Raw genomic sequence first — 23,351 nt, forward strand, 5'->3', positions numbered from 1 at the left:
TGTTGTTGTTGCAGTATTGGAACCAGCAGCCTGAAGCGAGACCTCCTCATGGCTGCCAGTGACACGTTTTGTGTGTGTGTGGTACATGTCTCTCTGTGTTGTTGTTGCAGTATTGGAACCAGCAGCCTGAAGCGAGACCTCCTCATGGCCGACTTCAACAAGCCAGGGATGAACAACACCCCAGGGGTTTTGTTTGTGGGCAGTATCCATGGTAATGAGGCAGTGGGTAGAGAGCTGCTGCTGCTGCTGGCTGATGACATCTGTCGCAATTATGGGAAAGATTCTTACATAACTGATGTAAGTACATGTGTGATAGAGAAGAAAGTTGGATTACATTTTTATGTGATGGCAATATTTTATGACTCAGAGGAAGTTAAAGAACACCCATGAAGATTCCGGGGTAGAATAGATCTTCGGCAACCCATACTTGCCATAAAAGGCGACTATGCTTGTCGTAAAAGGGATGGGATGGTCAGGCTTGCTGACTTGGTTGATGCATGTCATCGATTCCAATTGCGTGGATCGATGCTCATGATGTCAATCACTGGATTGTCTGGTCCAGACTCGATTATTTTACAGACCGCCATCATATTGCTGGAATATTGCTGAGTGCGGCGTTAAACAACAATCAAACAAATCGAAAAACTAAAGAACATCCTAAATATAGTTAACTATAGTTAATCTGCAATGGCTGGTGGGTATTGCAACACACACCCTTCCAATTGTTAGTGTTCTTCAACTTGTTTTGAGTCGTACAGTCACTGCATGTCAGAGCAGGCTTTTAGGGACCTGTCATTTATTACATTTTTTATGACCTCTGCTGATTCCCCTCTGACCCTTCCTACTCAGTTTTAGTTGATTGGACACCTGTGTTTCATCGGATCCTGCTTTTTGGTTTCTTCAGTCCTATTAAAGGTGCATATGGGATGACAGGGTTGATTCTGTGTCCCCTTGATCATTGAAATATCACATACAGGAACCTGGTATAGAGATATCAGCTTAGTAAAGTTGGTCTGGTTGTGTGTTGCAGCTTGTAGACAGCACCCGTCTGTACCTCCTGCCATCCCTCAACCCCGATGGCGTGGCATTGTCCCAGGAAGGCTGTGAGTCAAAACACGGACACAACAATGGCAGAGACATGGACCTGGACATGGCCTTCCCAGGTAGGTTTGTCTACACACTGGTACATACACTGAGCTAGTGTTACTGGTTGACATTGGTTGTGTGTTGTAACATGAGAGGGTTTGGGTTGTGTGTTTACACTGGTGGGCATTTTGACAGCTGAACAATGTTTGTGCAGGTATTGAGGCGGACTTGAGGCATATCCTGGAGCCGGAGGTGGCATCCCTCACCCAATGGATGGCTGGCACAGATCTGTGTACAGCCATCAGCCTACAGAGCGGAGACCTGGTCGTCACATACCCTCACAGGAGAACAGGTAGGTCCACCATATTTCTTCAGTCAGCTGGGACAGGTAGGTCCACCATATTTCTTCAGTCTGCTGGGACAGGAGGACAGGTAGGTCCACCATGTTTCTTCAGTCAGCTGCCACAGGAGGACAGGTGGGTACACCATGTTTCTTCAGTCTGCTGGGACAGGAGGACAGGTAGGTCCACCATGTTTCTTCAGTCAGCTGGGACAGGAGGACAGGTAGGTGCACCATGTTTCTTCAGTCTGCTGGGACAGGAGGACAGGTAGGTCCACCATGTTTCTTCAGTCAGCTGGGACAGGAGGACAGGTAGGTGCACCATGTTTCTTCAGTCTGCTGGGACAGGAGGACAGGTAGGTCCACCATGTTTCTTCAAACTGCTGGGACAGGAGGACAGGTAGGTCCACCATGTTTCTTCAAACTGCTGGGACAGGAGGACAGGTAGGTCCACCATGTTTCTTCAGTCAGCTGGGACAGGTAGGTCCACCATGTTTCTTCAGTCTGCTGGGACAGGAGGACAGGTAGGTCCACCATGTTTCTTCAGTCAGCTGGGACAGGAGGACAGGTAGGTACACCATGTTTCTTCAGTCTGCTAGGACAGGAGGACAGGTAGGTCCACCATGTTTCTTCAGTCAGCTGCGACAGGAGGACAGGTGGGTACACCATGTTTCTTCAGTCTGCTTGGACAGGTAGGTACAACATGTTTCTTCAGTCTGCTGGGACAGGCGGGTACACCATGTTTCTTCAGTCTGCTGGGACAGGTAGGTCCACCATGTTTCTTCAGTCTGCTGGGATAGGTGGGTACACCATGTTTCTTCAGTCAGCTGGGACAGGAGGACAGGTAGGTCCACCATGTTTCAATGCAATGCTATTGTGTTGTTTGTGTTTTTTGTTTGAAAACCATTCCTATTGTGTTGGTACAGCTCTGACTGTGAAGGCTGATGAGGCCACACTGAAGAAACTTGCCTCGGCCTACGTGAACAACCACCCCCAGCTCCAGTCCGGGGCAGCGGGCTGTGGCAGCACCAAGGGTAGGTTCTATATCGCCATTCACAGCACTGTTGATTACTTCAGGAAGCTATTCATGAATGTTTGCACACATATCTTCGAAAGCTGAAGAAGTATATTTGCCTTTAGTTCATCCAAAGCTAAGTTTTACCTGTAATTGTAAACCTGCTGCCACTTTTGCCAATAGTATTGTAGGAATCTTGCTACCTTGTGAGAGGTACTACTTTCAAGTGAGGCATGCTGAAAGGTTTTACAATTGAAATTTAAGACCTAAGTTTTACAGTTGAATTTTATAAACAGCCTGTTAATATGCATCTTATGTTGATTTTTTGATTGGTTAAAAGTCACAGTTTCTTTTACGGGAGAATTGTATGTCATGAATCGAACCTGCAACCTCAAATATTGTGTTAGTATTTGAACCCACTGTGAGCTACCGGCACAGGTGATGAAAGGGTGTTTAATCTTACATTCACTGACTTAGGTTGTTGAGTTACTGTTGCTACTCACATGATTTCATTGAATATAACCTGTGAAGGTTATGGTGGATGTATTCGATATAACCTGTGAAGGTTACTGTGGATGTACTCTATAACCTGTGAAGGTTACTGTGGATGTACTCTATAACCTGTGAAGGTTACGGTGGATGTACTCAATATAACCTGTGAAGGTTACAGTGGGTGTATTCTATAACCTGTGAAGGTTACGGTGGTAGTCCTCTATATAACCTGTGAAGGTTACGGTGGGTGTACGCTATAATCTGTGAAGGTTACGGTGGGTGTATTCTATAACCTGTGAAGGTTACTTTTGGTGTATTCTATAACCTGTGAAGGTGACTGTGGATGTACTCTATAACCTGTTATGGTTACGGTGGGTGTGCTCTATATAACCTGTGAAGGTTACTGTGGGTGTACGCTATAATCTGTGAAGGTTACGGTAGGTGTATTCTATAACCTGTGAAGGTTACTGTGGGTGTACTCTATAACCTGTGAAGGTTACGGTGGATGTACTCGATATAACCTGTGAAGGTTACGGTGGGTGTATTCTATATAACCTGTGAAGGTAACGGTGGGTGTACTAAATATAACCTGTGAAGGTTACGGTGGGTGTATTCTATATAACCTGTGAAGGTAACGGTGGGTGTACTCAATATAACCTGTGAAGGTTACTGTGGGTGTACTCTATATAACCTGTGAATGTAACGGTGGGTGTACTCAATATAACCTGTGAAGGTTACGTTGGGTGTACTCTATATAACCTGTGAAGGTTACTGTGGGTGTATTCTATAACCTGTAAAGGTTACTGTGGGTTTCCTCTATATAGCCTGTGAATGTTACTGTGGGTGTATTCTACATCAAGCTACGGAATAGCCTTTATGTGAGGTTTTACAGTTGCAACCAGCTCTTTTTGCAACATTTATGTATATGGTAGCCAAATGTCCAGGTACATGTTGAATGTTGCAGGTCACTACCCTGGAGGAATGGTCAGTGCCTTCAGTCAACACAACCACTCGGGGAGTTTCATGGTGAGCTCCCTACCCTCACATACACATACTGAACTTCTGGCTTTGACAGTACTTGTATAAGACTAAAGTCTGTGTACTCTATATAACCTGTGAAGGTTACTGTGCGTGTACTCTATAACCTGAGAAGGTGACTGTGGGTGTACTCTATAACCTATGAAGGTTACGGTGGGTGTATTCTATATAACCTGTGAAGGTTACGGTGGGTGTCCTCTATATAACCTTTGAAGGTTACGGTGGATGTACTCGATATAGCCTGTGAATGTTACTGTGGGTGTATTCTATAACCTGTGAAGGTTACTGTGGGAGTACTCTATAACCTGTGAAGGTTACGGTGGGTGTCCTCTATATAACCTGTTAAGGTTACTGTGGATGTATTCTATAACCTGTGAAGGTTACGGTGGGTGTATACTATAACCTGTGAAGGTTACGGTGGGTGTACTCTATAACCTTTGAAGGTTACTGTGGGTATATACTATAACCTGTGAAGGTTACGGTGGGTGTCCTCTATATAACCTATGAAGGTTACGGTGGGTGTACTCTATATAACCTGTGAAGGTTACTGTGGATGTATTCTATAACCTGTGAAGGGTACGATGGGTGTCCTCTATATAGCCTGTGAAGATAACGGTGGGTGTATTCTATAACCTGTGAAGGTTACGGTGGGTGTATTCTTTAACCTGTGAAGGTTACTGTGGGTGTATTCTATAACCTGTGAAGGTTACGGTGGGTGTATTCTTTAACCTGTGAAGGTTACTGTGGATGTACTCGATATAACCTGTGAAGGTTACTGTGGGTGTATTCTATAACCTGTGAAGGTTACTCTTGGTGTATTTTTTAACCTGTGAAGGTTACTGTGGATGTACTCGATATAACCTGTGAAGGTTACTGTGGGTGTATTCTATAACCTGTTAAGGTTACGGTGGGTGTATTCTTTAACCTGTGAAGGTTACTGTGGGTGTCCTCTATATAACCTGTGAAGGTTACGGTGGGTGTATTCTTTAACCTGTGAAGGTTACTGTGGGTGTATTCTATAACCTGTGAAGGTTACAGTGGGTGTATTCTTAAACCTGTGAAGGTGACTGTGGATGTACTCGATATAACCTGTGAAGGTAACGGTGGGTGTATTCTATAACCTGTGAAGGTTACGGTGGGTGTATTCTTTAACCTGTGAAGGTTACGGTGGGTGTCCTCTATATAACCTGTGAAGGTTACGGTGGATGTACTCGATATAGCCTGTTAATGTTACTGTGGGTGTATTCTATAACCTGTGAAGGTTACTGCGGGAGTACTCTTTAACCTGTGAAGGTTACGGTGGGTGTCCTCTATATAACCTGTGAAGGTTACTGTGGATGTATTCTATAACCTGTGAAGGTTACGGTGGGTGTATACTATAACCTGTGAAGGTTACGGTGGGTGTACTCTATAACCTTTGAAGGTTACTGTGGGTGTACACTATAACCTGTGAAGGTTACGATGGGTGTCCTCTATATAGCCTGTGAAGATAACGGTGGGTGTATTCTATAACCTGTGAAGGTTACGGTGGGTGTAATCTTTAACCTGTGAAGGTTACTGTGGGTGTATTCTATAACCTGTGAAGGTTACGGTGGGTGTATTCTTTAACCTGTGAAGGTTACTGTGGATGTACTCGATATAACCTGTGAAGGTTACTGTGGGTGTATTCTATAACCTGTGAAGGTTACTGTGGGTGTATTCTTTAACCTGTGAAGGTTACTGTGGGTGTCCTCTATATAACCTGTGAAGGTTACGGTGGGTGTATTCTTAACCTGTGAAGGTTACTGTGGGTGTATTCTATAACCTGTGAAGGTTACAGTGGGTGTATTCTTTAACCTGTGAAGGTTACTGTGGATGTACTCGATATAACCTGTGAAGGTAACGGTGGGTGTACTCTATATAACCTGTGAAGGTTACAGTGGGTGTATTCTATAACCTGTGAAGGTTACTATTGGTGTATTCTTCAACCTGTGAAGGTTATGGTGGGTGTATTCTATATAACCTGTGAAGGTTACGGTGGGTGTACTCTATAACCTGTGAAGGTAACGGTGGGTGTATTCTATAACCTGTGAAGGTTACTGTATGTGTACTTTGTAACATATTGTAAAGGTTACTGTGGGTGTACTATATGATGTCTTGTAAAGGTTACTGTGGGTGTACTATATACAGTATTGTAAAGGTTACTGTGGGTGTACTCTGTAACATATTGTAAAGGTTACTGTATGTGTACTCTATAATGTATTGTAGAGGTTACTGGTCGGCTCTGAGTCAGTATGCTGTGTCTGAGTGGGATATACATGTTAAACTGCGGCATGGTATCTCAGTGAGCTAGCACTATAAATTGGCATCAGTCCGGACTAGTACAAGCAGCAACACACGTACATGCACGTCGCTATATAAGTGCAATAATCTTGGACGCGACGTTAAACCCCATTTCACCTCACCGTATTGTAAAGGTTACTGTGGGTGTACTCTATAATGTCTTGTAGAGGTTTCTGTGGGTGTACTATATAATGTATTGTAGAGGTTACTGTGGGTGTACTCTATAATGTATTGTAAAGGTTACTGTGGGTGAACTATATAATGTCTTGTATAGGTTGCTGTGGGTGTACTCTAAAAAGGAATTGTAGAGGTTACTGTGGGTGTACTCTATAATGTATTGTAGAGGTTACTGTGGGTGTACTCTATAATGTATTGTAGAGGCTACTGTGGGTGTACTCTATAATGTATTGTAAAGGTTACTGTGGGTGTACTCTATAATGTCTTGTATAGGTTTCTGTGGGTGTACTCTATAAGGTATTGTAGAGGTAACTGTGGGTGTACTCTATAATGTATTGTAGAGGCTACTGTGGGTGTACTGTATAATGTATTGTAGAGGTTTCTGTGGGTGTACTCTATAATGTATTGTAGAGGTTACTGTGGGTGTACTATATAATGTATTGTAGAGGTTTCTGTGGGTGTACTATATAATGTATTGTAGAGGCTACTGTGGGTGTACTCTATAATGTCTTGTATAGGTTTCTGTGGGTGTACTCTATAATGTATTGTAGAGGTTACTGTGGGTGTACTATATAATGTATTGTAGAGGTTACTGTGGGTGTACTCTATAATGTATTGTAGAGGCTACTGTGGGTGTACTCTATAATGTATTGTAGAGGTTTCTGTGGGTGTACTCTATAATGTATTGTAAAGGTTACTGTGGGTGTACTCTATAATGTATTGTTAAGGTTTCTGTGGGTGTACTATATAATGTATTGTAGAGATTTCTGTGGGTGTACTCTATAATGTATTGTAAAGGTTACTGTGAGTGTACTCTATCATGTATTGTAGAGGTTACTGTGGGTGTACTCTATAATGTATTGTAGAGGCTACTGTGGGTGTACTCTATAATGTATTGTAGAGGTTACTGTTTGTGTACTCTATAATGTATTGTAGAGGCTACTGTGGGTGTACTCTATAATGTATTGTAGAGGTTTCAGTGGGAGTACTATATAATGTATTGTAGAGATTTCTGTGGGTGTACTCTATAATGTATTGTAAAGGTTACTGTGGGTGTACTCTATAATGTATTGTAGAGGTTACTGTGGGTGTACTCTATAATGTATTGTAAAGGCTACTGTGGGTGTACTCTATAATGTATTGTAGAGGTTACTGTGGGTGTACTCTATAATGTATTGTAAAGGCTACTGTGGGTGTACTCTATAATGGATTGTAGAGGTTTCTGTGGGTGTCCTCTATAATTTATTGTAGAGGTTACTGTGGGTGTACTATATAATGTATTGTAGAGATTTCTGTGGGTGTACTCTATAATGTATTGTAGAGGTTACTGTGGGTGTACTCTATAATGTATTGTAGAGGTTACTGTTGGTGTACTCTATAATGTATTGTAGAGGCTACTGTGGGTGTACTGTATAATGTATTGTAGAGGTTTCTGTGGGTGTACTCTATAATGTATTGTAAAGGCTACTGTGGGTGTACTATATAATGTATTGTAGAGATTTCTGTGGGTGTACTCTATAATGTATTGTAGAGGTTTCTGTGGGTGTCCTCTATAATGTATTGTAGAGGTTACTGTGGGTGTACTATATAATGTATTGTAGATATTTCTGTGGGTGTACTCTATAATGTATTGTAAAGGTTACTGTGGGTGTACTCTATAATGTATTGTAAAGGATACTGTGGGTGTACTCTATAATGTATGGTATTGATTTCTGTTGATGACTATATAACATGACATTGACATGCTGACCTCAGTGTTTTCATTCCTCTAGGACTACATCTACGACAGCCAGCACATCCCCACCATCACTGTCTACACAGGCTGCTGCATCCATCCACAGTCCTCCTCACTCATTGACCTCTGGCACGCAAACAGGAAGTCCCTTCTTGCTGTCATACAGGAGGTGAGTGTCTGACAGAAGACTACAACACTCTGAGAGCTATGCTGGCAGCAGCATCGATTGCTAGAATCTGCCTAGATGTCAGGTGCTGTGATAGCTAGAATCTGTCTTGATATCAGGGGATGGAATAGCTGGAGTCTGCCTGGATATCAGGGGCTGGAGTCTGCCAATATATATGGGGCTGTGATCGCTGGAGTCTGCCTAGATATCAGGTGCTGGAATAGCTGGAGTATGCCTAGATGTAGGGGCTGTGATAGCTAGAGTCTGCCTAGATATCAGGGGCTGTGATAGCTGGAGTTTGCCTAGATATAGGGGCTGTGATAGCTGGAGTATGCCTAGATATGAGGGTCTGTGATAGCTAGAGTCTGCCTAGATATCAGGTGCTTGAATGGCTGGACTATGCCTAGATATAGGGGCTGTGATAGCTAGAGTATGCCTAGATATGAGGGTCTGTGATAGGTAAAATATGCCTAGATACCAGGGGTTGGAATAGCTGGAGTCTGCCTGGATACCAGGAGCTTGGTAGGCAAGATTCTGTCTATATATTAGAAGTATGGAAAGCTAGAATCTGCCTAGATATGGAGGCCCTATTATGTAAAGTCTGCCGAGATAACAGCAGCATCGATAGCTAGAGTCTGATATGAACATCGGTAGCTGTGTAGCCTAGAACACAGGAGTACCAATTGTTAGTGACTGCCTAGATATCAAGGGTGGGGAAAGCACCTAGATATCAAGGGTTGGGATAGCACTTAGATATCAAGGGTTGGGATAGCACCTAGATATCAAGGGTTGGGATAGCACCTAGATATCAGGGTTGGGATAGCACCTAGATATCAGGGTTGGGATAGCACCTAAGATAACAGGGTGGGGATAGCACCTAGATATCAGGGTGAGGATAGCACCTAGACATCAAGGGTGTTGATAGCACCTAGATATAAGGGTGGGGATGGCACCTAGATATCAAGGGTTGGGATAGCACCTAGATATCAGGGTGTTGGGCAAGCACCTAGACATCAAGGGTTGGGATAGCTCCTAGATATGAAGGGTCGGGACAGCACCTAGATATCAGGGTTGGGATAGCACCTAGATGTCAAGGGTTGGGATAGTACCTAGATATCAGGGTGGGGATAGCACCTAGAAATCAAGGGTTGGGATAGCACCTAGATATCAGGGTGGGGATAGCACCTAGATATCAAGGGTTGGGATAGCACCTAGATATCAAGGGTGTTGAAAGCACCTTGATATCAAGGGTTGGGATAGCACCTAGATATCACGGTTGGAACAGCACTTAGATATCAAGGTTGGGTATAGCACCTAGATATCAAGGGTTGGGATAGCACCTAGATATCAAGGGTGTTGAAAGCACCTTGATATCAAGGGTTGGGATAGCACCTAGATATCAGGGTGGGGATAGCACCTAGATATCAGGGTTGGGATAGCACCTAAGATAACAGGGTGGGGATAGCACCTAGATATCAGGGTGAGGATAGCACCTAGACATCAAGGGTGTTGATAGCACCTAGATATAAGGGTGGGGATGGCACCTAGATATCAAGGGTTGGGATAGCACCTAGATATCAGGGTGTTGGGCAAGCACCTAGACATCAAGGGTTGGGATAGCTCCTAGATATGAAGGGTCGGGACAGCACCTAGATATCAGGGTTGGGATAGCACCTAGATGTCAAGGGTTGGGATAGTACCTAGATATCAGGGTGGGGATAGCACCTAGAAATCAAGGGTTGGGATAGCACCTAGATATCAGGGTGGGGATAGCACCTAGATATCAAGGGTTGGGATAGCACCTAGATATCAAGGGTGTTGAAAGCACCTTGATATCAAGGGTTGGGATAGCACCTAGATATCACGGTTGGAACAGCACTTAGATATCAAGGTTGGGTATAGCACCTAGATATCAAGGGTTGGGATAGCACCTAGATATCAAGGGTGTTGAAAGCACCTTGATATCAAGGGTTGGGATAGCAGCTAGATATCAGGGTGGGGATAGCACCTAGATATCAAGGGTTTGGATAGCACCTAGATATCAAGGGTGTTGAAAGCACCTTGATATCAAGGGTTGGGATAGCACCTAGATATCACGGTTGGAACAGCACTTAGATATCAAGGTTGGGTATAGCACCTAGATATCAAGGGTTGGGATAGCACCTAGATATCAAGGGTGTTGAAAGCACCTTGATATCAAGGGTTGGGATAGCACCTAGATATCAAGGGTGTTGAAAGCACCTTGATATCAAGGGTTGGGATAGCACCTAGATATCACGGTTGGGACAGCACTTAGATATCAAGGTTGGGGATAGCACCTAGATATCAGGGTGGGGATAGCACCTAGATATCAGGGTGGAGATAACACCTAGATTCAAGAGTTGGGATAGCACCTAGATATCAGGGTGGGGATAGCTAGTTGATGCCTTGGTGTCATGGACAAGACATAGTTTGTGACAGATGTGACAGTGGAAGGGGCTGTTGTGCTTGGCTTATGTGTAACTATTATCTACAGTCATATACATTCTACAAAATATCAGTCTCTTTAAAAGTTGCAAATTTACAAAGAATACCAGTAGGTCTGAAGTCTGCACCTTCACTGAAGTCTGCATCCCGCAAGTTAGGTGCTGGTTTAGAGATATAACATGAAAGGATTAAATGGTTTAAACTAGCTCCACCATTAATGATGATGTCTGATACCCTGCTGCAGTCCCACAACGGTGTGTCCGGCTCAGTGGTCAGCAAGCAGTCCAGTAACAGTGTGGGGGGCGTCATCATTTACGTGGAGGACTCGGGCACATTCCAGACTCTCGCCGACCCTCAAGGCCACTTCCACATGTACCTGGCCCCTGGCAAATACACCCTGAAGACCTTCAGTCCGGAATTCCCACAACAAAAGATGGTAAAGTTTAAAGTACAGGTATTCATGTGCAAGGCTTGTTTTCGTCTTTGTGAGACTCCTGGGGAGAATGGGTCCATGCAATGCTTGTTGTAAGAACTGATAACATTCGTGGGAGTGTGATACTGTGCTGACTGTGCACCATCATACGCTTGGAACTCTGCTGCTGCTTGTCTGGTTCACTGTGGATGTACAGGTCACCAGGATTTAGCTGGAATATAGCTGACACCATCACTCACAAAGCATATCATCACTCCTGTTTAACTCATGTGAGACCATGTACTGTTGAGTGTGGTGCTGTATTTGTCAGTGTTGCAGTGTGAAATATATTTCCCCAGACCACAGGACTGGCTGTTTGAAATTCTTACCAGCCCTTGTCAAAAGTTGCCAGTCCCAATTTTATGGGTTAAAACATGATGATTCATCTCTTTTTCTGTTGTCTGTTACACTGAACAAAATGGACACCATGGAGATTATAACTAATTACTAATTGGCAGAAATTACATTAAGTAATACGTTACCACTGTTATACCGAGGCTGTTGTCCCCCACAACTGCTCTTATAGCGAAATCTTCCACAGAGATCTCAATCACCTCATGCAGCAAGTGCGTAGCCACCTAGCTGCCATGTGACACCTTTCACTCTTGTCTCTTTAATTGCCTTCGCAAGACGTATATAACGACTGCTCTGCGTTCTACCAGCCTCCTACTATCCTTGGTGATATTTATTACTGTTTCTTAGTCCTAAGTAAACTGTAATTTACGGGGCGTTTGTTATACAGCGCTTAGAAAATTTTCCCGCCTTTTTTCGCTAATAACGGGGTGGGGTGTTTTTTGCATCACCTATTAATATATATATGTATATCTATAATACATGTATTTTATGTATTTCGCTGTGTTTTTCTTTGGAAAATCTACGTTTGTGAATATGTTTGGTGTGTGTGTTGTAACCATGTTTTGCTTTTTGTTCAAAGAACAATGTCTGACATAGAGATGGATTTGTCCAGCACCCCGACTACTCCTGTTACCAGGCGCTGCAGCGCCTGTCAGAGGCTTTCGTCCAGTCGGGCGCCCATTGCGGGCACTACCTCCTCGGCGGCGGATCCCTTGGCGGCCCTTGGGCTGTCCGGTGCTTCCGTCGCGGCTTTGTTGTCTAAACTGGTGGACTCCAAACTGGCGGCCTTATCTCAGGATAAGGCCCTGGTTGTTCCGTCCCCGGCCCCTTCGGTGGCTGCGGGTTCTGACGTGGGGTCCACGGGTACGGCGGCGGCTACTGTAGTCACCGGTCCTTCCCCCGAGCCGATACTCCCGTTATCGACTAAGGACCGTGTGGCCATGGTGTATGACCTCTTTGAGGACATGCCACGGCCCCAGCCGGTACCCCGGGGAATCCACAGCTCGGTGGGTTCCTCCAAGGTTTTTGATGAGTCCGCCGACAAGGCTTTTCTGCTTCAACTTTGTTGCGCGGGATCAAGCCGTCTTTGGAGAAAGCCTTCGCGGCGGCCTCCGGTCGGGGACTCCCGTTACCTCCTCCGTCGTGGAGAAAGGGTTCAGTCCCGGTGCATGACCTGGCCTTCCCCGAGGTAGGTCCCACCGCGGAGGCCCATGTGGAGAGGTTGGGTGTCCGTGCCCCACCTGCTGCTACAGTCACTCAAGCGACTTTACAGCAAATGGACACCCTCTCTCGGCACTCCATGCTCGCTATGTCACATGGCGACACCTACTTGGCGGCGGCGGCCAGTCTGGTCAAAGGTTCCCCCACGGACCGAGACCAGCGCATTTATAACTGTTTAATCGGTTTGAATGCAACCCTTGAGTACGTTGCCGGGGCTTTGGCCTTTCTTTCCGGCACGTGCCATTTCTTGAGGCGGCAAGTGTACCTTGCCGCCTCTGGGTTGGACGCCGCCAACCAAGAGGTGTTACTTTCGCAGCCTTTGCCTGCGCAGACCCTGTTTAATAATCGGATCCCTGGTGTTCTAAAAGAACAGCAGTCTGCTTCATCTGTTCATACGTTGGATCTGGTTGGGTCTCTGCACAGACGCCTGGTTGGCGCCCCTAAACAGAGTGCCCCTCAGGATGCTGCGGCCGGGAAGTCCAAGGGGTCGGTGTCTTCTTCCTCTGGGAAGAGGTCCCGCCCTGAGGGCCCCGGTAAGGGCAACATGCCGCCCTATCGGGGAAGAAGGGGCACTGAGGCTCCTCCAAATGACTCTCGCTTGCAAGGTTCGTTTGCCGACAACGCCAGCTTCGGTTGGCCCGTCGGCGAACCCGAGTCATTCAGCCCTGGACAGTTGCGCCTGCCGCAGCCTGTCAGGCCTCCCTTCCCTTCCCCTGTCGGAGCCAGACTCCAGACTTATTGGGAGAATTGGGAACAAGTGTTCAACGACCCCTGGGTGGTCAACACGATCTGGTACGGCTATCGGCTAGATCTCAAAGCGGATCCGCTGCTCACTTTCGCCCCGTTGGAAGGTTTCTATTCGGAAGCCAATCTTCCCATCCTCGCCGATGCCATCGGCAGGTTGGTGGAGAAGAGGGCGGTACGGGAGTTAGCTCTACCAGAAATAACACCAGGGTTTTACTCCAGGATATTTCTCGTTCCCAAGAAGGACAGTGCCGAACTCAGAATGATTCACAATCTGAAATCCTTCAACGAAATCCTTTACCTGCACAAGCCGCCCAAGTTCAGAATGTTGACCTTGGCGGACCTGAAAGATCTGATCATGCCGGCCAACTGGTTCGCTTCAATCGACCTGAAGGATGCTTATCTGCATGTTCCGATTCACTGGGACCATCACAAGTATCTCAGGTTTGTCTTTCAAGGCAGGCACTACGAGTGGGTTGTTCTCCCATTCGGCCTTTCTTCCGCTCCCTGGCTGTTCACCCGGTTGACCACCCCAATAGTGGGGTTCCTCCACAGGAGGTGTGTCAGGTACTTCCCGTACCTAGTGGCCAAACGAATGACGGACACCCTGTCACACCAACTCGATTTCGCACTTCGGCTCTTGGAGCAATTGGGGTGGATTATCAATCTCCCCAAGAGCGAGTTACCCCCTCACAGAACTTGAAGTTCATCGGAGGTCGGTTCGACACGGTGACCCATCGCCTCTTTGTCCCCCCAGACCGGTGGCACAAGATTCAGGTGATGATTGCCAAAGTCTTAGCGGTGCAACAGACTGTTTACTTTTGCGTCAGCCCAGGACTGCACCGATCGGGGTCCTCTCCAACTCCGCCCGCTGCAACGGTTTCTTATCCAGTTGTTCGCACAGGAGGAGAACAGTGCGACCGTCGCCCTCCCGGATCGGCTCCGGCCGCATCTGGAGTGGTAGACGGTCCCTTGAAACGTCTTATCAGGAGTCTCTATGCGGCCCTTCCGGGCCACGTTGAACCTGTATACAGACGCCTCTCTAGTGGGCTGGGGCGCCCATCTAGAGGGGGAGGTGAGCTCGGGGCTGTGGTGCGTAGACGAACTAGGTCTTCACATCAATTGCCTCGAGTTCAAGGCAATGATAAACGCAGTCAATCACTGGAAGCATCGTCTCGTTGACGCCCAGCTCATGCTGGCGACCGACAACACGACGGTAGTGTCCTATGTGAACAAACTGGGGGGAACCCAGTCACTCGCTACTCGATCTCATGTTCGAGTTTTACGCTCTGGTGGACAGTGTCCCGTGCCAGGTACGCGCCCGTCACATCCCAGGTGTGCGGAACGTACTGGCCGACGCTCTATCGAGGCCTCGGGATCCGAGACCCACGGAGTGGATGCTAAACCCAGTAGTGTTTCAGTTGCTGTGCAAACGTTTGGGTCGTCCGATGGTCGACCTGTTCGCAACACGGTTCAACAATCAACTCCCTTTGTTTGTATCACCAGTCCCGGACCCGAGGGCCATCGATCACAATGCTCTTGCGTAAGTCTGGACGGGCATGGACGCTTATGCTTACCCGCCGACGGCGTAAATACCACTCATTCTAAGCCGGATCTGAGGAGTTCGCTGTCGAATGTTACTGATCACGCCCATGTGGCCTGTTCAGAACAGATCGTGGTACCCCGACTTGCTGGCCCAGGTCACGCCACTTTCACTGCCTGTGAGACCGGATCTCCTAAACGACCCTCACACCCGTCAGCTTCATCCAAACGCAGGGCAGTTCAATCTGCACGCATGGATGTTGTCACCGAGCGTCTGAGGAGTAAAGGTTTTTCTTGTCGGGCGTCTCGGGCATACGTTAGTATGCATCGTGATTCTCTCCAGGAGGTGTATAATGCACGTTGGGCTATTTTCACGAAGTGGTGTTGTAAACATCACATTCATTCGCCAGTTAGGTATCTGTGCAGGATATTGCTCGTTACGAGAGACCCGGAAACTCTCCGGGGGTTCCATTGCCAACTATGTCTCGTCCGTTGCTACGGTACGGGACGTTGCTATGGGTACCAGTCTCTCAAAAGAGCCGGTGATTCGGGGTATTATCAAGGGTTTCAAACAGCAAAATCTTAAAAAGGGCCGCCTTCGGGCACCGGCCTGGGATCTCTCCTTAGTGGTGAAATCACTTATGGAGGCTCCGTATAAACCCTTGGGTAGTGCTTCGGTCTGGCATGTGACTTGGAAAACAGCATTTCTCCTCTCCTTTGCCACGGCGGCACGAGTGTCGGAAATACACGCACTTGATGTCACCAAAGTAAGATTCGATAGAATCAGAAATTTGGCCAAACGGAGAGAGAATTCACTGTAAGATCCCTCAAAGAAATCTTACATCCTGCTGATACCGAGGACAGATCGCTGTGTCAGGTTAGGGCCCTTATGTTTTATCTTAAGGCTTCGAATGAACTTAGACAAGGGCGTGACCGTCTGTTCATATCGTGTAACCCTAATCGGACTGCTGACATAACTCGCAACTCGATTGCGTTATGGCTTCGTTCTGTCATCAATCTGGCGTACCTCGGGGGTTACCGGTTGCGGGGTCAAACCCACACGAGATTAGGGCGCTAGCGGCAACATTTGCCCTACACTCCAATATATCTGTTCACAGAATATTGCAGGGTTGTTACTGGCGTTCTGACTCAGTTTTTGCCAATCATTACCTCAGAAAGGTCTCTGATGAAGACGTGGAGGGTGTGCACCGTCTTGGGCCGCTGATTGCGGCACAAGCGGTCATCTAAGGGGTGTGCCCGGCGCAATTCCGAACTCCTCAGGCTTCAGACCTTGCACGGTGGTCAATCTGGGTCTACTCCAACGTTGCCACAGCCGTGGGTACGGGAGTGGGGGTCCCACAAGCCAGCGCACTCATCCACTGGTGAGTGCGGCTTTCTGTGTGTTTCTTTATTTTGAATTGACAATTATGTACTTAATTGTCTGTCGTGAATTGCAACCTTGTAATGCATGCTTTCAAATATTGAATTTAGGTCACGCGCCTATTAAATACGCTTAAGTAGGTTTGTTCTTGGGATATACGGTCCGAATGAAATTAATTTCCCTCTTTTCGACTGTTTAACCTGATCTAAGATTCAGCTCACACGGATACTGTGTTCTCATCCGCTGCGGCGATGAAATACCTATCCAGTGGGGCTGTTTGGAGTCACCAATCGTTTGGCAATAACAATTGAGCCTTGGGGTATGCACTTGACAGTGCTTTGGTATCCCTATATGGTAACGCCAAGCTGGGAGCATACGCATCGAGTGCTTCCGCCTTGTTGTATACTTCCGCTGGTCGGAAGAAACACGAGCAGTCAGGTTTCGGGTTGTAGGTGCTCCCCACCACCTACTGTGGTAGTCAGCCTCGGTATAACAGTGGTAATAATGTAATTAAATGTAATTTGTAGAATTTTCCTATTCGGAATATTCTATAAGTAATACATTACCACTGGGCTGCTGCCCGCTCGTCCGTCCCCTGAGTACTTGCTCTCGCAAGAGACAAGAGTGAAGGGTGTTACATGGCAGCTAGGTGGCTACGCACGTGCTGCATGAGGTGATTGAGATCTCTGTGGAAGATTTCGCTATAAGAGCAGTTGTGGGGGACAACAGCCTCGGTTTAACAGTGGTAACGTATTACTTATAGAATATTCCGAATAGGAACATTCTACAAAACATATGGAACTTTGTATTTCACCCCTCCTTGGTGGAATTGACCCACAGATGGAGGGATGCTCAATTGTCTGATTTATTATGTTACAGAGTATCACAGTGGGGAGTAGTTCTCAAGGAAAAGATGCCAGGATTATCCTGTCGAAGCCAACATCCAAGACACTTCTTGTTGTTGCAGCAGGTGAGAGATTTGGGAGGTGTCATTCCAACTGTAATGAACACTTGCTTTCTCAAGTATAGGACCTGACCATTGGTGTAATAGGACTAGCATGACACACATTCCTGTATGTTACATTTGTAAGTGAACTGACACTGTATGCAATTTCCTGTCTGTCCGTATCACTCTCAAGGCTAACAGGGTCAGTGTGACCCTATTTCTGTTGTAGTTCCCCCTGCATACTACAACAATGTGTATTTCCAGGTGTCATCGGCTTCGTCACCATCGTTGCCATCACTGTCGTCATCTGTTTGAGGACGGGGAAGAACAAGAAGTATGACAACATCGGCTTCCATCGCCTGAACGGGGAGGAGGAAGGTGACGATGACTATAATTTGTTTGGCAAGAAGAACAACTACAGTACAAAGGAATATCATGACTACAGCTCAGATGATGAACATGATCTTTATGATGGCCGACTGTTAAAACGATAGTCACATTTTAACATTTTATACTCACAGATAACATGTGTTGGAGATATACTACTAAGAACCTCTGGGATATACTGTAAGTCATGAAATTGATGCACATTTTGGTCATCTGATAAATAAGAGTGCTCCTCACTTGCATTATTAAAGTGAAACCTTTATTATCTGGACATACTGAAGTATATCGTCATGTCAGGAGGACTGCACATACAGATCATTATGTATGTACTTATATATATTGCCAATAACAATGTAATGCAACTCTAGACACAGTATTACCAGTGCCAGTTACATCTGCTGATCATCCACATAGTGTCCAGCACCAGTGGTGAGGCTTAATGAATATATAACATTGCTTATTTACATTCAAACAATTATGCTAACTCGTCTACCAAGACCTGAAATGTTCATTGGTTGACCAAGCCTGTCTCATCTGAATATGCCTCGAATGGTACTTCCTGTTATTGACTTCATGGAATAAGCTGCAGAAGTTAAGTTTACTAATTATTCAGATAGTGTTTTCTATCTTTCAAGTATAGAGCTACTCACATTAAGTTGATGTCACATATTAGACTTAGGATTGTCACTCACATGAATTTGATGACACATGAATTTCATGATTTACAGATTGTTGCTTGACAGATATGACAGCTTAGTTGAAGCCATCTGTCTTGACAGCCTTTCCTTTCTTTAAGCACAAGCCAGTATGTTTAATCAATGCTGGGTGTTCTTTGTAATGTATCTCCCGTCCTGTCAAGTGCCCAGATTGTTTGAGGCTGCTCACAGATGCTGACCATGAGGATACTATACAAATAATTACTCTTGACGAGGTCAAAATGCAAAAACAACGACACGAGGACCCGACCCCTGAGGTCCAGCCAGACTGCCAAAGGGGTCATGTCCTCTGGTCCTTGTTTTCACATATTGACCTCATCAAGAGTAATCATTAGTTTTGTTAAACCGATATTCACTATAATGTTTTCATATGTCCTGTTTCATTACTGTAACTTAACTGCATACCATAAAATGTTGGTACCAGATAACGTCTTGTTTTCTAGCAGACAGGTCAATACTGATCATGTAATGAGTCGATATGCGAGGTCAGTGTGGATTTTGGTGTCTACATTGAAATGTATTGTTTTGTCACTTGGTATGGATTAACCAATGGAATTGCAAGATTCTTAATAGAGTTATAAAAAAATAATTTGACTTATCACAGTGAAATATTTACTAGTTGGTATGATTAAGGCATGGGCATGTTTCCTGTCAAATCGGTGGGCATGTTGCCTGTCATGTCGGTGGGCATGTTCCATGTCATGTCAGTGGGCATGTTCCCTGTCATATCGATGGACATGTTCCATGTCATGTGGGTGGGCATGTTCCCTGTCATGTCGGTGGGCATGTTCCTTGTCATGTCAGTGGGCATGTTCCCTGTCATATCGATGGACATGTTCCATGTCATGTTGGTGGGCATGTTGCCTGTCATGTGGGTGGGCATGTTCCTTGTCATGTCGGTGGGCATGTTCGATGTCATGTCGGCTGGCATGTTCCATGTCATGTGGGTGGGCATGTTCCCTGACATGTGGGTGGGCATGTTCCATGTCATGTCGGTGGGCCTGTTCCATGTCATGTAGGTGGGCATGTTCCATGTCATGTCGATGGGCATGTTCAATGTCATGTCGGTGGGCCTGTTCCCTGTCATGTGGGTGGACATGTTCCATGGCATTTGGGTGGGCATGTCCCATGTCATGTTGGTGGACATGTGCCATGTCATGTTGGCTGGCATGTTCCATGTCATGTCAGTGGGCATGTTCCATGTCATGTCGGTGGGCATGTTCCATGTCAGTGGTTGTGTTTCAGGGACATATTCTTCTCTCTGTGTCCAGCCTCAAACGTCTGATGGTTCCCATTTTGCATAAGAAGTGTACAGTTTATTTTGTGATTGTTTTGCGTACGCCGAGTAAGGTGATGGATATGATGATGTGTGTCCTGTATGTTGTCTGGGGAATAGAGGGTGCAACATATCCAAATGAAATAACATTAGTATATTTTTGAGTTCCTGTTTTAAGTTGCTAGTGATAAACAGTCGTATAGTCAAGCCGGTGGGGCTGTTAAGTAGAGGAGCATCAGGTGTGTGGATTCACCAAGGGCAGTGTTGTACACACTCCACGGTTTAATGTTGGTATTATGGATTTGTTTGCCTTCGAAGGAAAGTTTAAACAGACATGTGATTGTTGTAACATTTGTATTGCGCAACATTAGATTATATTAAACTGTACATATGACTTTTTTGGAAATATTCATGGACTAACCTACATTTAAATTCCTCAAACTGACCTAGAATGAAGGAATGTGGTGAACCTGCCCTACAGTGGGATGCTGATAGATGTACAGGGTTTAGATTTGGGTTTGGCAAACTGTATAAGTTATATGTATATATTTTAAAGGCCATTTTGCTGTTTCAGTTTCTAAGGATCACTATTTTTAGAGTAACTGTTTGAGTGTTGGTCTAAGGGCCACCACATTTGCCTTATTTAGTGTGTAGGCGAAACGAGTACACCGTAAGGGCTTGATCAAGTGGTTACAAGTGAGGTTGTTGGTAAAGAAATACTGACATGTTCATCATACTAATTGCCACATGACTTCAGGTGGATGTTTCACTGAGGTTAAGGAAACATGAGACGCCTGAAACTTGTTCAGCAGAAGTGTGAGGCACTTCTCATGAGTATATGTCGTGTCACAACTTGTCAGCCTGCTCAATCACAAAACATTCCGGTCAGTCATCAGTGTATGTCCCCATATACAAGGAGGCTTTATGACTTTTACAAATCTAGCTCAAAATGTATGATATGCCTTACTTTAACATTAATCAGTTTTACCTGTTTTGATCCATGTTAACATTTTTTGACTGAAATGGTCTTCTGTTTGCTGGTTTTTCCGATTGCTGACATGGTGAGCTTTGTTTGTACCCATGTCAGCTTGCAGCATGCTGCACATTGTCACATTGCTAACTCATCCATTCCTGCTCCAATAGTTGTTATTGTAACTGTAAAGGCCACATCCTGAAAAATAGGTCAGTTGCAAAATGAAAGCAGGAATTCTTCTTACAATGAAGAATCTCAAACTGAAATATATATATTATGTGTACAAAAAAGTGATTATTAGGACATGTAGAATGTTGGAAATTGTCATCAAGTCATAACATTTTTCATCGGGTCACATGCTTAGCAGGAAGTCCTGGGCTTGTTGAGCTTCCATGAATAGTGTACAGAGATGAATGTCCTCCGACGAGGAGCAAGAAAGTGGATCTGGAGATCTGATGTAACTAGCACATACATTATCATGGTGTTTGTGCCCTATCAAGCTGACCTTGGCAGGAAATTATTATGTTATATTATCACTGATGAGACACTATGATGACACAGGACTGATACAGAACTGATGAGACACTATGCTGACACAGGACTGATGAGACACCTGACTGATACAGGACTGATGAGACACTATGCTGACACAGGACTGATGAGACACCTGGCTGATACAGGACTGATGAGACACTATGCTGATACAGGACTGAGGAGACACCTGACTGATACAGGACTGATGAGACACCTGGCTGATACAGGACTGATGAGACACCTGACTGATTCAGGGCTGATGAGACACTATGCTGACACAGGACTGATGGGACCCCTGGCTGATACAGGACTGATGAGACACCTGATGGATTTAGGGCTGATGAGACACTGCTGACACAGGACTGATGAGACACCTGACTGATACAGGACTGATGAGACACCTGACTGATTCAGGGCTGATGAGAAACCTGGCTGATACAGGGCTGATGAGACATCTGACTGATACAGGGCTGAGGAGACACCTGACTGATACAGGGCCGATGAGACATCTGACTGATACAGGGCTGAGGAGAAACCTGGCTGATACAGGGCTGATGAGACATCTGACTGATACAGGGCTGAGGAGACCCCTGGCTGATACAGGACTGATGAGACACTATGCTGATACAGAACTGATGAGACACTATGCTGACTCAGGACTGATGAGACACCTGGCTGATACAGGACTGATGAGACACTATGCTGACACAGGACTGATGAGACACTATGCTGACTCAGGACTGAGGAGACACCTGACTGATACAGGACTGATGAGACACCTGGCTGATACAGGACTGATGAGACACCTGATTGATTCAGGGCTGATGAGACACTATGCTGACACAGGACTGATGGGACCCCTGGCTGATACAGGACTGATGAGACACCTGATGGATTTAGGGCTGATGAGACACTGCTGACACAGGACTGATGAGACACCTGACTGATACAGGACTGATGAGACACCTGACTGATTCAGGGCTGATGAGAAACCTGGCTGATACAGGGCTGATGAGACATCTGACTGATACAGGGCTGAGGAGACACCTGACTGATACAGGGCCGATGAGACATCTGACTGATACAGGGCTGAGGAGAAACCTGGCTGATACAGGGCTGATGAGACATCTGACTGATACAGGGCTGATGTGACACTGCTGATACAGGGCTGATCAGACACCTGACTGATACAGGACTGATGAGACACCTGACTGATACATGGCTCATGAGACACAATGCAGATATAGTTCTGAGACGGTGGACTGTTACAGGACTGATCAAACCGACACAGCTACACTTGAGATAACCTAACCTGACATTGTTGTAATCTATGCACTATAAAATTATATCATTTTGGGACATTGTTAGCAACTTATTATACATATACCATGCAGTGTATTCTTGCCAGATCAAAATTTCACTGACATTGACAATTTATTAGCATAATGATACAGTATATTATGAGTATTTGTCATTTCTTTAAGACCAGGTGTTTTCCAAAATGTCTTTATGAAACTGCATTTTCTTTGCATGATTGAGCAATGTTTTTTTATATTTAGACAGTGATGGGAAAGTGTTTTCATGTTTTAGAAATAATTGGACTTAATGCACATTCAAGGTACCTTTGACATATTTTAGAATTTCAGGTGTCAAGTTGTGAGGTCACCTAGTGCCCCAAAATACACTAAAGGAGGAATATTTGTTTGCTCATTTTGTCATTTACAACATGATTTCTAAATTTCTACATTCCACGTGTGTAATACCTGATCTGAAACCTGCTCATGGCAAACCTTCTGTACTGCTGGTGGTGCCATATGTTGGAAGCCACCACGACAGAGGGAGACCAAGACATGAAATTTTAGGCATGTCTTTGTGCAAGTGGAAATCATTCATGAAGCTATTGGAAATATTTTGATGAAAGTGTATGAGCTTTTATGATGCTTGTTAATAAAATGTTAATTGAATGTA

The 23,351-nt window shown here is 45.4% G+C and overlaps 2 protein-coding genes across 3 annotated transcripts in view; one reads left to right on the forward strand and one right to left on the reverse strand.

Moving 5' to 3' along the window:
• LOC124119271 (carboxypeptidase D-like) overlaps positions 1-23,351 on the forward strand; it is an 88,577-nt gene extending 65,226 nt beyond the window's left edge. The window contains exons 18-26 of one of the 2 annotated variants that reach the window (XM_048396101.1): positions 111-297; positions 1,031-1,163; positions 1,301-1,438; positions 2,353-2,460; positions 3,898-3,959; positions 8,243-8,374; positions 11,082-11,291; positions 17,431-17,521; positions 17,762-23,351. In XM_048396101.1, coding sequence (XP_048252058.1) covers positions 111-297; positions 1,031-1,163; positions 1,301-1,438; positions 2,353-2,460; positions 3,898-3,959; positions 8,243-8,374; positions 11,082-11,291; positions 17,431-17,521; positions 17,762-17,991 — 1,291 coding nt within the window. In that variant the 3' untranslated portion in view covers positions 17,992-23,351. The remainder of the gene's footprint in view (positions 1-110; positions 298-1,030; positions 1,164-1,300; positions 1,439-2,352; positions 2,461-3,897; positions 3,960-8,242; positions 8,375-11,081; positions 11,292-17,430; positions 17,522-17,761) is intronic. The other variant, XM_048396102.1, reaches the window with a different exon arrangement.
• LOC124119283 (pupal cuticle protein-like) lies at positions 19,229-19,819 on the reverse strand. The gene has a single exon (XM_046481742.2). The coding sequence runs from the start codon at positions 19,817-19,819 to the stop codon at positions 19,229-19,231; it is 591 nt and encodes a 196-aa protein (XP_046337698.2).

The sequence above is a fragment of the Haliotis rufescens genome, unplaced genomic scaffold (assembly GCF_023055435.1).
Source record: "Haliotis rufescens isolate VD_foot unplaced genomic scaffold, xgHalRufe1.0.p SCAF_15, whole genome shotgun sequence".
NCBI lineage: Eukaryota > Metazoa > Mollusca > Gastropoda > Lepetellida > Haliotidae > Haliotis > Haliotis rufescens.

Excerpts from the sequence above, each read along its gene's own strand:
- LOC124119283 (XM_046481742.2), bottom strand. The coding sequence starts at position 19,819 with ATGCCCACCGACATGACATGGAACATGCCCACTGACATGACATGGAAC.